This window comes from Verticillium alfalfae, genomic scaffold (genome assembly GCF_000150825.1).
Source record: "Verticillium alfalfae VaMs.102 supercont1.8 genomic scaffold, whole genome shotgun sequence".
Classification (NCBI taxonomy): Eukaryota; Fungi; Ascomycota; class Sordariomycetes; order Glomerellales; family Plectosphaerellaceae; genus Verticillium; species Verticillium alfalfae.
This window is the reverse complement of record NW_003315031.1, coordinates 777,389-794,460: the sequence shown is the minus strand read 5'-3', so window position 1 is coordinate 794,460 and position 17,072 is coordinate 777,389. Positions and strand designations below refer to the sequence as shown.

At 57.6% G+C, this 17,072-nt stretch overlaps 5 protein-coding genes across 5 annotated transcripts in view; 2 read left to right on the top strand and 3 right to left on the bottom strand.

Annotated features, from left to right (window-relative positions):
* Positions 1-3,164: 3,164 nt before the first annotated feature.
* Positions 3,165-4,617, bottom strand: VDBG_06670 (conserved hypothetical protein; the record flags this gene model as incomplete). The annotated part of the gene is made up of 2 exons (XM_003003062.1): positions 3,165-3,298; positions 3,357-4,617. 2 exons carry the CDS (start codon positions 4,615-4,617, stop codon positions 3,165-3,167), a joined length of 1,395 nt encoding a protein of 464 aa, XP_003003108.1.
* Positions 4,618-8,589: 3,972 nt separating this feature from the next.
* On the bottom strand, positions 8,590-9,441 carry VDBG_06669 (predicted protein; the record flags this gene model as incomplete). The annotated part of the gene is made up of 3 exons (XM_003003061.1): positions 8,590-8,688; positions 8,746-9,218; positions 9,279-9,441. The coding sequence occupies 3 exons, from the start codon at positions 9,439-9,441 to the stop codon at positions 8,590-8,592; spliced, it is 735 nt and encodes a 244-aa protein (XP_003003107.1).
* Positions 9,442-11,452: 2,011 nt separating this feature from the next.
* Positions 11,453-12,457, top strand: VDBG_06668 (conserved hypothetical protein; the record flags this gene model as incomplete). Its single annotated transcript, XM_003003060.1, has 3 exons — positions 11,453-11,645; positions 11,750-11,821; positions 11,904-12,457. 3 exons carry the CDS (start codon positions 11,453-11,455, stop codon positions 12,455-12,457), a joined length of 819 nt encoding a protein of 272 aa, XP_003003106.1.
* Positions 12,458-13,268: 811 nt separating this feature from the next.
* Positions 13,269-16,295, top strand: VDBG_06667 (DNA ligase; the record flags this gene model as incomplete). The annotated part of the gene is made up of 3 exons (XM_003003059.1): positions 13,269-13,372; positions 13,427-14,288; positions 14,427-16,295. 3 exons carry the CDS (start codon positions 13,269-13,271, stop codon positions 16,293-16,295), a joined length of 2,835 nt encoding a protein of 944 aa, XP_003003105.1.
* Positions 16,296-16,564: 269 nt separating this feature from the next.
* Positions 16,565-17,072, bottom strand: part of VDBG_06666 (uracil phosphoribosyltransferase) — a gene marked incomplete at both ends in the record, with an annotated part of 914 nt that continues 406 nt past the window's right edge. Inside the window, one exon of the mRNA XM_003003058.1 lies at positions 16,565-17,044. Coding sequence (XP_003003104.1) covers positions 16,565-17,044 — 480 coding nt within the window. The remainder of the gene's footprint in view (positions 17,045-17,072) is intronic.

Here is a 17,072-nt window from a genome sequence, read left to right as displayed (position 1 = left end):
TTTTTTTTTTTTTACCACAAAACAAAGGGGGGTGCAGAGAGGGCACCGACTGACGGCCCCAGCTCGGGCACTTCAGGTGAGACGGCACCAGAGGAAAAGCTTGCCCTGGTCCTTGGCTGAATCTGGGCTTCCAAGAAGGATGATGACGGGCGGATGCACTCAGCGAGACCTCACTGGGGAATGGCCGACACGTTAGCTCGCACTGCACCATTGACAGGGTGCCCAAGGTACCTACCGTGGAGAGGGTAGGCAGGACGGCACGCTGGGGAGACGGAGACGGAGACGGGCACAAGCACTACAGAAGCAGTGACGTTACCGTGAAGCTTGGAAGGAGCTTCGTGTGAAGGACGTCATCGTTTGCGGTAGCTCCTGTGGAGCCTCTGATCCGGGACTCAAGCACCAGGTCGGACCCTCATTGGCTTGAGGGTTTCTGCTTGCCAGCTGGTGCGACCCCCTTGCGATCCCTGCAACCCCTGGCCAGCCATGCGCCACGACGGCACACTCTCGCCCCTGCCATGGAAATGGGAGGTTCGTTGTCCATCTTTGTCTGACACTGGTTCTGAATTCAAAGGCTCTTCATTCCATCCGCGAAGGGGGTCTCAGTTGGATCACTGCTTTTCACCCCAGCTTATGCCTGGACCCCCCCTCCATCGTTGGTGACCCGGCGGCGAAGGCATCAGAGTTGGGGGGGAGGAGCGGTGGGGGGGAAAGCAGTTGACAGGGAGGCGGTTGCAGTCCGATTCCCCGTGCTTGCCCACCTCCGAATGAGATCTCCTAATGCCCCTTCCCGAAACGGACAGTCTCCCCCAGGTGCAGGGAGAGCCTCCTGCGGCCTCGAACTGGCGCTCGTTCGGCATCACCTGTTCTTATCCTTGGGACAGGCGATACTTCACACTCGCATGCCTTCCTGGGAGCAACAGCCAGTCAAGTCCCCGCCGCTGGAGTTGACTGGTTTCTCATGAGACGGAACAACCCCGCTGGATCATGTCTGTGCCATTCTGGTGCGTCTCCATATAGGTAGGTGGTCAACGGCCAACAGTGGATCGCGATGACGAGGGCCCAGCTGCCACTCAGCCGCTGCCGGTACTTGGTTGCCCGGGTGCACTCCAGACAGGCTCTGGCCACAACCCATCGACTCTGGCCCAGGTACTCAGCCATCTGTCACAAGCGCGTGCCCGTTCTTCGAGAGCGCAGCCAGATGTCAGGCCTAGACTCTGCCTGCTCCGTGCTGCCAAGTCTTTGGCGATTCTCATCCATAGCGGCTGGCCACGCCCACACCGTCTGGTCCACCGATCCTTGATGAGTCGACGAGAACATGCATGTGCCACGACACGGGGTTCACGAGCCTGATAGACTCCCCCCCCCAGTCCCTCTTTGGGAAGCGAACAACCCAATTGACGAAGAACTGGGACAGAAACCACGATGCTGGCTCAGCTTGTGGCCAATCTCCCGTGAACGCCCCCCCCGATGACCCCAGCGCCGATCGATGAGGCGGGTTCTAACCTGTCCTTGGCCCGCCCGGAGATTCTCACGACGCGCCCCCGTTTCGTAGCCTCAACAGCGTCATACCCCACGATGGACCGCCCGCTAGCTACCCCCCAGCAACGCCTTGCCCTACAGCCGGCCAGCTGGCTACCCAGTCGGTGCCCACATCCCGGCGCATGCCCGGATGGTATCCACATGAAGCTGGAGGGAGGAGTGCGACGAACTATCAATTGAGCACGTCGCGGGCCTGGGCTGGAACGCAGACCTCTGTTTGCGATGCACCCTGGCCACCTGAAGCGCTTCGGTCAGGCGCCCCGTCCCTGCATGTCTCGATTGCCATCACATTAGCTGGATACATTCCAATGTGCACCCCATTCACGTTTCCTTTCGATACAGCCAATGCTACACTGGTTGCAATCGAAAACGGCGCGATGGAAGGGCGCATCGATTCCCCATGACAACGGCATTGCATCGCAGAAAACGGATGCTCTCTGTGTGCTTCTGACGAGCCCCCCGGATATCCTGCCAAGCGACACCAGCGACTCCATCTGAACCAGGCCGTGCTCTTCCCCCCCCGTCTGTCTCTGCATCTCGCGATGCAACGGCGGGCACAAGACATGACGAGCCGGACCAGGCGCCTCAATGCTTGGTGCAGCGAGCAAGGGGACAGGATTTGTTTTGCACATCGTCATAATCGCTACCCGACGCGTAACGCTTGACCCCATAGCCCTGCACCCCCCAAGTCTTCCGCAGGTGTGGAAACCTGTCCACCCCGTCGAGCCTGTTAAGGCCAGCAAACTCGATCCAGATCGCCAAATCGTCTGACCGCGTTGTCAAGCATGCCGCTCGCCTGTGGGCTTTGCAGAGTCCGCAAGCAGATGCTCTTGGAAAACTACTACTACTACTACTACTACTGCGGCTCGTCGAGGCAGCAAAGAATGGGTTCACTGGGTGAACCCCCTAATGGCTGTCCATGACGTCAGCCGATAGTTCACTCCCTCGCGACCCAGCGATACCAGTGACGCCATCCGCTGTTAGTGCGACTTGCACCACCAGACGGGCTGTTCGAGTCAAAGCCACAGCATCACCAGCGGGAAAGCTACTCCTGGGGGAGATTGGCATGGCGCACAAAACACGTTTCGGTGCTTGCCGGCCCTGACTGTGTCAAGGACGAGGCGCACGTAGGATGGACGTGTTCCTGATCGCGATCTGAACCCCTCCCTTGCCCCTTCTCTCTCGGACCTTTTGGTCCAACTTGTGGACAAGCTGCCGACGAGCATGTCGCCTTGCCTGTAATCTACGCTGGGGTTGTGCTCCTCCAACCACGAGCAAAATTTACTGCCAAGACAGATGCTGGGCAAGCGGCCATCAACTTCAGCTGACTTCACTTCATGTGGCTCGCATAACCAAAATCTCTCGTGTCTCTCAGGCTCATTTCTAATCTATGGTCTACAGATTTCCTTTTACTCAGAGACCCAACCATTCTCATGAACGCCAGGTCTCGCGTCAGTCAACCAATGTCTACACGTGCTTTCTACAGCGTCGTTACTGAATACTCACTTGACGAGGCCCTCAAAGCATACCGGCCGGTCAATCTATCAATCCCCACCCTGCTGCTGCTGATTCAGATATTCGATAGCGGCTGGTGACCCATTCCATGTCGCGAGAATCCGAGGCTGCTATTCTTCGGCACACGAGGTGAACCGCTTCGCAGCGCCAGGGCGCGCTTGACAATGAATTTCTTCGCTGGGCTTGAGATCGCGGATGCAATGTTGTTGACGGGATAGCCCTGCAGCGTCGGAAGAATATCCTTCTCCAGATCGCCAGGAGCGAGGATATGATGGATTTCCAACAATTGCGCGTTTGGTTACCTGACGCTCCCAGCCAGCCTATCCTGAAATTCCAACTCAAGGGCGGGCATGACCCCGACAGCGAGGGCGGCATCAAACACGTCCAATCCCAATCGATGATGGCCGCGATCTTGGGTATCCCGATCGCCGAACGGGGAACGAGCACGTTGTTGCTATGTAAGTCGGGATGCATCAGTTCAGTGTGCCATCCGTCGACGGGCCCAGCCTCGTTGTTCACGCCCCCGGCAAATGTTGGTAGGTCCCTGACGTGCGCTAGTAGGCGTGGCATCAGCTCGGTGTTGATCTGGTTGGCGCGACTCTGTAAACCCTGGACGCTCGGTGGCTTTGTAAACCCAGGATCGTTCTCGCCAACAACGTCCCAGCACGCAGCACCGGTCAGTGCCAGGACCTGGTTCCGATCAGCTTCCTGCATGTGGCGGGCTTCGAGAATCGTGAGATCCGTCAGGGACTTGAAATATTCGGAAATATTGCTAAATGGTCCCCGCTGCAAACCTTCGTACTGGAGACGGTCACCATGGAAGTAGTCAAGGTGAACCATCGGGCCGACATAGAACTCACCTGTTCCCCAGTTGCAGTACAGGCTGCCAATCTTGTCGAACTGGCGTGCGCGCAGGCTCAACAGGTAACTGTTGGCTTGATAGCCAACGAGGCTCATCTGATCATCTGTTAACGTCAGCTGGTCCATTCCATCCTCGTCGGCCCAGTCGTCGATCCAGTTGGCAAACGTGTATCCCTCGACCAGTTCCATAATCACCCATTCCAACCCGAGGTCGTTGTTCGCCGACGAATCGAAGAAATACACCCGCGGGACCGGCACAAAGGTCTTGGCCGCCAGCCATGCCATGGTCGCCACCTCCGACTCTGTCTTCCAGTACGGATCCAGGGGCGCTGCGAAACGGAGCAGTACTGTGCTCTTCATGCCGTCAGGCATCTCGGTGCCCTCGGGAAACTCAAGCTTGAAGACGCGACTGCACATGCCGTTGGCAAACTCAGTCACGTGAAAAGCGAGCGGCAAAGGAAGAGCGCCGCGCACAATAAGGCTACTGATCAGCTCACGGATGCTCGGGAGCGAGGGGATGGTGTCGCCAGCTTTCTCAGGCATATTGGGCCAGATAATTTGCGCCCATCCTAGGCCTCCATTGCGGCTGTGCCTGCGCTCCCAGCGGAGGTAGCGATACTGCTCTTTGCGCAACGTCTCGCCTTTGCGGGGCTTTGAGTCCTGTATGCGGGCCGGGAGCTTGGTCACTGCCTTGTCTGCCATGGTTTTTGCTGCGAGTCTGCGGAATTAGAGGCTCAACAGGATCAACAGGAGTGTGTTCGGTTATGTCTAGCTGCGCTGTCAGTTACTGTCGATGGTATGATGGTCTGGGGCTGAGATGTTCCGCTTGTCAAGGAGCTACGATGAATTTATACCCAGGCTCGAGGCTATTCGCAATCGTCATGATCAGATCAGTAAGTTTTGCGAGGGACATTTCCTGAACATGGCATGTCAACAGGAAAAGTGGTCGAGAAACTACGTCCGTCAGCCTTTGTCAGTTACGCTTGGGATTCGAGTTATGCCGCATGGCCTTGTGGCCAAGGTGGACAAAGAATATGAAAGCTCCCAGTCAAAACAGTTGCTACTCTGATCTCCGGATCAGCAATTGTACTCTCTGACCGCGCGTTTCGGCAGATCAACGCAATGATGTTGGCCTGATCGTAAAAACATGAACCGGAACAGGATACTTGTGAGTCTTGACCTGTCTATCAGGCTCATTTCAGAATTCGTAGCCTTGTGAGAATTGGAGACCTCAAGTATTAGTTATCCTTTCTATTACGGAGGAGAAAGTGAAAATTGCAACTCGCACACAGGGGAAACCTTAAGAAGTCATACGCCCATGAGCCGACGCCGTTGCCAAAGGTCGATTAGTACACATGCATTATCTACCTGCCATGCCGAGAATGGGTCCAGAGGACCTGAACTTCCCAGCGAAGATCAACCCTTCCACGAACAGCAACACACTACTGGTCCGGCCCAGGCTCGCAGACAAAGTCACAACGCCAACGCCAGAACCGGCACGGCATCCCCTCTCTCACGTGAGAACCGTCCACGGGCTGTCCCTCGCACCACCCTACAACAAGACTAAGCTTGGCGAGAGCGTGTCGCAGGTGGCCATCAAGCTGACAGCGTCTGCAGAACGGAATGTTGTCTCGGCGGCTACTCTGACGAGATTTACGTTTTCCAGTCCACCTACGCTCTCTCTAGAACCACCATCCCCCGAACTCGCATCCGAGCGATATCTCATTGGAAAAACTCGAAAGCGAAGTCGCTACAATGACCTTTGCGCGACGGGAAGCTGATGCTCTAGACCGCAGGTCTTTTTCTTCTTCGACTCGTCCGCCAGTGATGCCTACGGTCCAGAATGGATGATCACAGAGTTGCTGGTCAAACGAAAACATCACGTCTGACGCCGGCACCACGAGCGGGGTGAGGTGTGCGTTCAGTGAGCGAGCAAATTGAGCAACTCGCCGTGACTTATCACAAAGGATAACTCGCAGCTGCAGCGTGTCGCTTTGTTCCACGGCGTGGGGGCGCTGTCATGCAATTGGGATGCAAGCAGGACTTCGTCGACCGACCCCCCCGAAGGGTTCGCCAGGCCCGCGGGGCCGCAGTAGCAAGATGCTCCGCGTTCACGACATACACGCGGATTACAAAGTCGGGCTCGGCCATGATCGAAGCGAGGGATTGCAAAGCCCGCAACCACGCGTTTGGGTCTCTCTGTCTGCGCTGGACGTTGCGCTTGCGGACAAGGGACGTTGATGATCGGCGTAAAAACCTCGTGGAACTTGGCATGCTGGCCAAGGAAGAGGTACTCCCGCATCTGCTGGCGCAGTCTCACGTGCTTGGTGGCTGGAGAGGGGGTGAACGAGGTCGAGGGTAGACTGGTGACTGCGGTACAGCATCCCAGCGGCTCTGAACGCCTCGGACTTGAGTCACGTACCGTTACTGCCACGATTGGCTGGAGGGAGACGGTTTGTGTGCCAAGAGTGATGCTGCCGCTGCTGCCGGCGCGTTCGGGCTTCTCACTGGATGAGAGGGCGCAGGTTGGTGCCAGTGATGAATGCTTGCGGCCTGTTCCGTGGCCAGACTGCTGGCGGGGAAGTCAGGTTCAAGTCTACAAGATACTGGGATTCGAAGCCCAATCAGTATGGAGGATATCCGCGGTGTTGTCCTGATAACACTGAACCTCGTGCTCGGTGAGATCAGGTCCATGAGGAGACAGCATGTTGCCTGGCTGATCGATGACATCGAGGCTTTGCAGAGTGAACTAGATCAAATTGCGGTAGAAGAGCCAGATTATGGATGCTGTCGGGCAACTATCCTGCGAACTACGGAGCATTGGGATTGGGCCTTGTCCAATGCGACGCACGAGACGAGGAGAAAGAAACAGGGCTCTCGGGCTATTGAGCGAGAACGAAGGAAGAGAGGTGGCTGGGGCGGGTACGTTCAATCATGGCTTTTCTGGATCCAGTTCCGTACATGATTTCACGCAGGAAGTACTAGATAGACATCTTGGTTTGCTGGCCTACCGGTTTGATAATGTCAAGATCCCACGCCGATCACCTGCACCATCCCTTGTGGACGAGTGGGATCCGCCATGGCCACGTTCTGGCCGTCCGGTAGGAGCCTATCGTTATCAGATCAAGCCAAGAACGCAGGATGCCAGAATTCTTGGCCCGCGGCATGGGTCATGGTTTGGGAACAGGGGGTGTCATGTACAGCTAGTCATGTGGCCCTACAGTATAGTTCAATATTCAGCCACGTTCTTTGTAGCGAGCTGTTGAAGATTCAGCCGCTTGAGACCAAGATCAGGACACATTCCCAGGGTTGTTGTCAGGACACAATGCGTCAGTAACGTGTGAACTTATCTTGAACAATGGTCAGACCAGCATGTGAGTTCACTTGATAGCATGATGTTGGCCTGTGCTGGCACGACACGCTGGTGATTTCATCATACAGTGGAGTCTGTGTCACTCGTCGCTTTCCCCCATGTACTTTTGTTGGCGGTCTCGGAGACCGGCGGACTAATTGCGGACGCACGTCGCGTAGAGTTGCACTCCTGGGCTGCCGGTAGCAGCCCGGGGCTGGCCAAGAGGCGCAAGGGTTGCCACCCTAGCCCACCGACAGCGTGAGAGTACAGAGACTGAACGGCGGAGTGGCTGAGAGGCAGTGCCTGACCACATGGACGGTTCTGGTAGCATCGTTCCAAGTTCAAGCAGACGGCTGCCAGCGATCTCGATCTCAGGCATCACGTCGGACCAACAGGCATGTCTGGAAGAACAATCAACACGAACAACATGCATGGACTCATTGGTCAGCACACAAGCGCCCCAATGCAGCGAGGTTGCGGGATGCTGGAAAGGGCTCGGCCGGCCTGTCGGGCGGTTGGCTCGGAGATACTTGTCTGGTAGGAGACCAGATTCGAGCCAGGCCTGAAGCGGTTCCCGTCTTGGACGACGTTCGGGCCATCCGTGGAAAGCCGCCCGATACCGCAACACGGGATTGTGAATGTGGCTTGGTTCTCCAAGTCGGCTTTTGAAGGAACTCGGGTACCTGAAAATGGTTTTCGTGGGGCGAACGGGATGTGTAACGCTGTTAGCACTTTCTCTATTAACATTCTGCCGACGACGTCTATAAGGTGGCTGGTACTGCTATGCGTTGTGCTGGCTCTTGCTTCCATTCATGCGAGGCTTTCGAGACGTGCAGACGCGGCCGGGCATGCAAGCACTCAAGGCTTTCTGGAAATCTCATCTTTCCATGTCCAGGAGGAGACACAAAAACGTCAGCCGGGACAGTTTGAATAGAAACATGAGAATAAATGTGAGAATGTGCTGCGGAGCCATGAGAAATCTTATGTCAAGCAAAGAATTCAACGAGTTCAATTTGCGACATATATCCCAACGGGCCCGTGGATCTAAGTAGGAAGACGTACTTAAATCTGGCAGACCTTGAATTGGCCCGTCCAGTACCTACGACGAAGGGACTGAGTAGATCATACATCACAACAATGCAGATGAAATCATCATATCCCATCTTTTATCTTATTAATAGGGTCATTACCAATGACTCATAATCGCATCTCTCCCCAGTGTTATGTACAGAACAGCAAGCTATTACAACAAGGCCATTCCATCATGGCCATACGGTTTTCAAACGCCTCAGTTTCAGTTGCCTGGAAACCAAACAAGTCGCTTAGAGGGCAATGGCAGCGAGGCCGAGCATGGCGGCAACACCCATGAAGCCGAGGGAGGCAGCGCCGTCAACCTCGACGGTGGTGGGCTCAGGAATGGTCTAGATATGGCTGGTCAATGAAACATTCGCAGATGAAGGGCTGTACAAAAAACTTACGTTGTTGCCAGAGGGAGTGGCAACGGTGGAGGGAACAACAGAGGCGACAGCGGACTCGGAAACCACTGGGGCGGCCTCGGAGACGGTGGGGACGGGGTACTGAGACTCGGGGGTAGTCTCGCCCTCAGAGGCGGGAGATGAGGGCTCAGGAGCGGGGACGGCGGCGGTCGTCTCGGCGGCGGCGGCAGTGGTCTCTTCCTCAGCGGCGGCGGTGGTGGGCGCAGCAGCAGCGGTGGTGGTGACGGGAGCAGCAGTGGGCTCAGCGGCAGGGGTGGTCTCGGTCTCGCCGCCGGAGGAGGGGGAGCCAGGCTCGGCGGTGAGGCCGCAGGCGGTGGCGCCGGCCTGGACACCCTCGCTGTAGAACTGCCAGATGGGGAAGTCCTGGACGCAGTCCAAGCACTCGTCGAGGCGGGTACGCCAAGCGGTGGAAGAGCAGTGCGCCGTGCCGCTCTCGGACTCGATGATGGTGTTGCCTGGATCATGTCAGTTTTCGGAATGACCAGTGCCTATGAGAGGTTCAGGCGTAGACATACCGCAGGCGGAGTGGCAGGCAAACTGCTCGCTGGAGACCTGGCGCTTCTGGAAGGGAGTGAACTCGCTAATCTCGAAGCTGCGGCGAGCGAGGGTGGGCGAGGCAGTGGCAGGCAGAGCCAGGGCCAGAGCGGCACCGACGGAGAAGATACGGGTGGCAACCATGTTGATAGATTTGGGGGTGTGTTGGAAAGTCTGACGTGGGGGTTGGACTGCGGCTTGAGAAGCTTGTAGTAACCAAGAGTGGAACGAGTGACCTATGAGCGAGAGACAAACGACGAGGAGACTTGCGAAGATGGCTGGATAAGATTGGCTGGAGGAAGGGAAGAGAGAGTCGGGTGATGGAGGGACGAAGGCGAGAAGGTTCAGCGTCTTATACCTTAGCTTCTCCTGTACCCAGCAATGTTTACGTTGCATCCGTCAGGGCCAGGAGACGATGAGCTGCAAGGTTCCTGGCTACGCATCGTCCTAATCTCCCTTCCGGCGCGCCAAGTAAGGCCAGGCGAGAAGACTGGCATCCTGGTGGCTGAGTCGGGCGATTCGGACCAGCAGGCCATAGTCTAGCAGCGATGGCTCGCGTGGCGACAAGATGGGGCAAATGGACGGACACATGGTCCTTGCAGAGCGGCAAGCGGGGCAGAGAACCAGAATAAAGAGAGTCAGAAAGCGTGCCAGAACATGATCAACTCGCTCGCGCGCGAACACATGCCGTCGCACAATTTCCGACCTCGCATGGTGCTCCGCCCAGTCGGATACCGGTGGTAACTGGCAAGACGTGGCGGGCGCGCTTAGGCCGATATCGCCGATCCGGCACACGATGGACGAACCCGAGAGACAGGGAGTGCAGTGGAGTGTGGGACGACGAGGATAAGCTGTGACTCAAATCCTTTCCCCATGACGAGAGAGAGAGAGAGAGAGAGAGAACGTGTGTGAGAGATTCGGAGTAATAGCTGGGCTGGCCGATGATGAAAGAACCCTGATCCTGACACGGACAGCCGCTGTCGTGAAAGGAAGGGAAAAAAATGGCAAGTCGACACGCGCCTAGTGCAACCCAAAACCGGGCATGAGAACTATCGAAGAAACTGCGCGCCGCAGCCGGATACGACGAGAAGAGGGGATGACAGCTGAAATGGGCAGTCAAGTGCGATGTGTGGGAAGGGCAGACGGAAGCAGACGAGGAGCTAGGGAGGACCGAGGAGCACCAGGTGGATGAGTCGGACAGCATTTTCGACGAGTTATCTGTGCAGCCAAGACGAGCTAGAGCCGTGGCTGATCGCATTGTCCAATCAGAAACAAAGAGATCATCTAATCAGATGATCTGATATGGCGCCATTAGAATTATGGTGGATATGCCTCGATGGCTTCATTGGCCAGTGTCACCATCTGATAACTTTTCTCAGAGGGGCCAGTGGAGCCCAAGGATCCGGTGGGGACGTGTGGGACTAACGGGGGTATTCTGCCCATGGGGGCCACCGTCCAGACGAGGGCCAAGAGACGAGTACGGGGCCTGGAAACGGACGGGGGCCTGGACATGGACGTGGGCCTGGACAAGGACAGGTTGGTGTGGCCTGAGCGAATAACAGCTCGTTGCGGTGGCGAAATAGGGTGTGTACCAGGCCGCTGGTCAGTCTTGGCTGTAAGAGTCTGCTGGTCGGCTGCTCGCGACATGCTAGTCCGTGGCCTGGGCACCCTGCCTTCTGCCGGTAGCAGCACGGTTGGATCGGTGGTTTGTCGGCAACTGAGAGGCGAGGGGGGCGGGGTTTGAGCATGTGTATGGTAGGTGAGGGTACCTTGGCTTACCTGGGTAGGTAATAGCCAAAGGTTAGATAGTGCGAGCGAACGGGGCGTAGGAGCCAGTGGGCGAGCAGCAAAAACGATCCGAGGCAGGACGCAGGAAAGTAAGAGAGAGAGAGAGACGGGGGCTGGCGGGAGACACACTCACCTGCTGCGGACCTCGACCACTTGGCGACGAGACGCAGAGAAACCATATATGGCTGTGGTCGACGGCCCAACATGCCGTGATCCTCCTTCTCGTTTTCTCTCCTCACGGCTCTCTTGACCTCCTTTGCCCCAGCTTCAAGCCCCCAACCCAAGCCCAGTGTCTTCTCTCTGACAAGCATAAGCCTCAACACCCATCCCTTCTCTTGAGCTTACACACTCTGGTCCCTTGCCCAAAATGGTCTCTTCCAAGGTTGTCGCCCTCGTCGGCGCTTTCTTCGCCTCGTCCACCGTCGCTCAGGCCACCACCAGCAACGAGATGGGCGCCGCCGCCTTCCTCTGGCCCGCCGACAGGAAGTGGGTGGATGCCACCGACGAGACGGCCCCCTGCGGCGGTGCCCAGCTCGGCGAGCGCACTGCCTTCCCTCTCAGTGAGTAATTCTTCTTGTCTCCGTCAAACCGTTTCTTCATCGACCGACCCGACGATGTCATCCTGTACCCTCTTGCACAACACACGCTGACAGTGACCACGTAGCCAACGGCAGGCTCGCCCTCGTCACCCAGGACAACACTCGTGCTGTCCACGTTGGTGTCTCGTACAGCAACAGTAAGTCCAGCCCTACGACCCCGCTCGTGGATGCGAGCCATGCCGATGGGAAAACAACATGACTGACACAAGCTGGCGATAGACCCCACGTCGGCGTCCGACTTTGAGACGTTCTACGGCCCCGACCAGGTCGGCGCCCTGGACCTCGGCCACACGTGCATCACGGTGCCGGACCACCCCGCCAGCGTCACGGCCGGCAGCAACGCCACGTACCGCATCCTCTACGTCGCCAACTTTGAGGAGAACGAGGCCGACCGCACGACGCACTACGCCTGCGCCGACGTCGAGTTTGTCGAGTTTGCCGCCTTTGACGAGGAGATCCCCTGCTTCAACTCGACCATCTCCGACCCCGAGGTCAAGGAGGACGGCTCGGTCAGCGTCACGACGACCGACGAGAACGGCAAGACGCCCCACACCGTCGAGGACTTCACCGCCTCCGAGGACAAGGGCTCGTCCGGCCTCGCCGGCGGTGAGATTGCCGGCGTCGTCGTCGGCGTCGTCGCCGGTCTCGGTCTGCTCGCCGCCCTTGCCTTCTTCCTCGTCCGCCGCAAGAACCAGAAGAAGCAGGTCACCGAGCCCATGCGCGAGGTCGACGTCGAGAAGGTCCACTCTGACACTCTCTCTACCCGCTCTTAAGCGTGTGATGCCCCTGCCCTTGCCTTGCCTGTGAGGTTCTTCGCTCGCACCACTGACGAGTCCGGGAGGGTCATCTTCGGAAGACGTTCTTGGCGAGGCAAAGAAGCTAGGAGGGTCGACCGTGGAGGCTATCCTGGCGAGGCAGTGAGACAACATGGTGGCGGACTGACTGTATGGTACACTTGAAACGGGAGGAATTTCCATGGACGGCAGCGATGTTTTGCATGATTTTACCCTTGAGGCATGATGGATGAGATACGGTCAACGAGTAGGTAGTTAGAAGCCGTCCCAATTGAAATGCGACGCGGCCCTGGGTCGCCGTCGTATGGCCCTTTCTACCCGTGCGAGAAAGAGCGAGATGAGTGAAGGACGAGATGAAGTTGATACAAGGTTGTTATGCTGTGATGGCTCGGATGGAATGACGCGTCGGTTGGGATGCCGCTATCCGGACAGATGGCCTTGTGGGGGGCGATGCGTCTGGGGATTTGTATGTATGCGGCTACTGGTGGACAGAGGCGATCATGGGTGTCCCGCTTTTCCAAGGCTGCAGCAGCTCCAGGCACCGACCACCTGTGAGTGCCTGCCCCAGATGCGTCCGCCTTCCAAAGACCAACATTATAACAACAGAGCCTGGGTCTTGGTCTCTGCATCACTTTCCATAATGCACCTACATGAAAACGCATGAAGAAAGCTTTTGACGATCCTGTTACTGTCCTCCCGAATTCCGATACGCGCGTCAGCTTCGTCCTCTCAGCAACCTCGTGCGCTGAGACACTGCCCGTAGCATTCAGCCACGGCCTTGCCTGCCGTGATGAGCCACCGAGAAGGACAACCGTCGCCGAGCGCGGCCGCCATCGGTGAAGATGAGCGCCAGTACGCGGTCGGTGGTATGACCTCGCAAGAGGTCAACGAGAAGTGCGACCCTCGCCTCTGCAACTTGTCTCGCGGCAATCACTGACCAAGCCGCAGCTACCCTGGTCGCCCAAGGAATCACTCCGAGACATTCCTCTTCTCGGAGCTCTTTAAGAGCCTCTTCAACCCCTTGATGGAGAACAAGAAGCAGCCCCCCGGCTCGGGCCCGCCCCGCGCCAAACTCGGGCCCCATGGCCCTTCCAAGCCGTCGCCGAGCGAGCAGCGCCGCCACATCATCGACCGGTTCATCTCGCGATGGCGAAAGAATGTCGGCCACGATTTTTACCCGGCCATGCGATTGATCCTGCCCGACAAGGACCGTGACAGGGGCGTCTATGGCCTCAAGGAGAACGCCATTGGCAAGCTCCTCGTCAAGCTCATGAAGATTGACAAGAACTCCGAGGACGGCTACAACCTCCTGCACTGGAAGCTGCCCGGCCAAACCACGGCGTCGCGAATGGCCGGCGACTTTGCGGGTCGAGCCTTTGAGGTCTTGTCGAAGCGTCCCATGCGCATCGAAGTGGGTGACATGACGATTGCCGACGTCAATGAGCTGCTCGACAAGCTGGCCGGGTCCTCGGGAGAGCTGGAGAACCTCGAAGTGTTTGAGACGTTCTACGAGCGCATGAACGCCGAAGAGCTCATGTGGCTGATCCGCATCATCCTGAAGCAGATGAAGGTTGGCGCCACGGAAAAGACGTTGCTTCATCTCTGGCACCCCGACGCCGAGACTTTGTTCAACGTGTCGTCCAGCCTGCGGCGCGTGTGCTGGGAACTGTTCGACCCACAGGTCCGGCTGGAGCAGGAGAACACGGGCGTCACCCTCATGCAATGCTTCCAGCCACAATTAGCGCAGTTTCAGATGCCGGCATCGTTCCAGAAGATGGTCGACTACCTGCGCCCACCGAGAGGATCCCGAGTACTGGATCGAGGAGAAAGCTCGACGGCGAACGGATGCAGATGCACATGATGGAGAGACGCCTCAATATATCGGCGGCACAGCGCTTCTGCTTCTGGTCGCGCAAGGCGAAAAGACTATACTTACCTCTACGGCGAGGGCCTCAAGGACGATCGCGGCGCGTGGACGCGACACCTCGGCAAGGCCTTTGCCGCTGGCGTGCGAAACATCATCTTGGACGGCGAGATGATCACCTGGGACCCGGACACCGACAAGATCATGCAGTTTGGCACCTTGAAGACGGCAGCGCTGGCTGAACAGAAGAACCCCTACAACAACACTGGCCCCCGCCCGCTCTTCCGCGTCTTTGACATCTTGTACCTGAATGACCAGCCGTTGACGCGATACACCCTCCGCGATCGCTACAATGCGCTGAGGAAAGCTGTTATTGGTGTACACAGAAGGATAGAGGTACACGAGCACGAGGCCGCGACATCGGCAGATGCCATCGAGCCACTCCTTCGCAAAGTCGTCGCCGAGGCCTCGGAAGGCTTGGTCCTCAAGAACCCGCGCTCCATGTACCGCCTCAACAGCCGGAACGACGATTGGCTCAAAGTGAAGCCCGAGTACATGACAGAGTTTGGCGAATCGCTCGATTGTGTCGTGATTGGCGGCTACTACGGCTCGGGGAAGCGAGGCGGCATTCTCTCCACGTACTTGTGCGGCCTGCGCGTCAGCGAGAACCACATCAAAGCGGGAGCCAACCCCGAGAAGTGCTTCAGTCTTTTCAAAGTTGGCGGCGGCTTCAGCGTGGAGGACTATGCCGAGATTCGTCATCACACCGACGGCAAGTGGAAGGACTGGGATCCCAAGAAGCCGCCGAACGAGTACATTGAATTAGCACACGGCTTTGCCGAGAAACCAGATGTCTGGATCAGGCCAAAGGACTCATTTGTCCTCGAAGCAAAGGCCTCCAGCGTCGGCCCATCCGATCAATTTGCCCTGGGCTTCACGCTGCGATTCCCCAGGTTTCGCAAGCTCCGAAAAGACAAGAGCTGGGATCAGGGCCTCAGCGTGCAGGAATTCCAGGACCTGCGTCGACGTGTCGAAGAGGAGGCTCAGGAGAAGACAATGAGCGTGGAGAACACAAAGCGCAGAGCTGTCAAGCGTGTCAAGAAGGAACTTGTCATTGCTGGCACCGACAGCACACCTGTTCAGTTTGAGGGCGAGAAGTCAAAGGTCTTCGAGGGGCTGGAATTCTGCGTCCTGTCCGAATCCCTCAAGCCATTCAAGAAGACCAAGACACAGCTGGAGACAACGATCAAAGCAAACGGCGGTCGCATCACGCAGCGACACGCCGCGCGGTCAGACCTGATCCTTATCGCGGACAAGCGGGTCGTCAGCGTCGCCAGTCTCATCAAGAAGGGCGACGTGGACATCATCCGGCCCAATTGGGTTCAAGATTGTCTCGCACAAGAAACCGACGACGGTCTTCTGCCCTACGAAGAACGCCATTTGTTCCACGCAACAGAGGGCCTGCGAGAGATTGCTAGGCAGAACACAGACGAGTTTGGTGACAGCTACTTCCGGATTGTAGACGTGGAGGAGCTGCGGCAGATTCTGGTTGACATGTCTCCGCACGAGAAGAGTGAAGAGCGCGACGAGGACGCGGCCGAGTTTGCACGCCAGCTCAAGGAGAGGGGGAACGACTTGGGCGAACGGGATAGTGCCGTCTTTGGTCGTTGTGTCGTTCACCTTCATGTTCTACCCGGTGGGGAGCTCGACGCGTTTCGCTTGCGGAACTACATTGCCTTCGGCGGCGGGGAGGTTACCGATGGCTTGCCCGTTGATTCATCCACGCACATTATGCTCGTCGGAGGGCGAGATGCAGAGAAACAGGATGCGGCCGTTTCGGTGCGCAAGGACATCGGCAACCGGCAGAAGATACCCCGCGTTGTTGCTTCACAATGGGTAGAGGACTCGTGGAAGGAGAGGACGATGCTCGACGAGGAGCGATACAGGGTATAATGTTCACAGCCATAATTCAGACCCTTTACTCGGTAGCCCTGCTTTTACGCACATTACGACTGTCGGTTTTCTACTTGTATTGAAACACAAGTCTGGGCATGTGAGTGGTAGATTTATGTCCCGATATGTTTTTTTCTTACCCATGATACGATGATGCAGCAAAATACCCGTGTAAGGCGCCGCCAAAAGCATACCCCCGCATCTCACCCAAGAACCGTCCGCCGAGCGAAGCACCTGGAAAACGAAGACTGATACCAACTATCAAGTGCTTATTTTCCAATGGTCAAGAAAAGCCTGTCGCCCACGTCACCCAGACCAGGCTTCAACATGCCCTCGGCCGTAATCTCGGCATCGACGCCCGCGACCCAAATGTCCGTGGCCTCGGGCCACTCACTCGCGGCGCGCCTGACGCCGTCGGCAGCGCCAATGACGGAGAGGACGATGATGCGGCGCGCCCCCCAGTCGCGCAGCGTGTTGATGGCGGCGGCGCAGGTGCCGCCGGTGGCGATGACGGGGTCGAGGATGATGGCGAGGCTCGAGGCGTTGGCGGCGCCGCCGCTGGCCTCGGCCTCGAGGGTGGAGGCGGCGGTGGAGACAGACGCAAAGGCGGCGGCCGAGGTGGAGGCGGCGGTGAGGGTCGGGTCGGGGATGTGGTGGGGCAGGTTGTTGTAGTACTCTACGGGCTCGAGAGTGGAGGGCTCGCGGTAGAGGCCGAGGTGGTGAACGGGCACCGGGTCGGGGAGGATGGTCTGGAGAGCGTCGACCATGGCGAGGCCT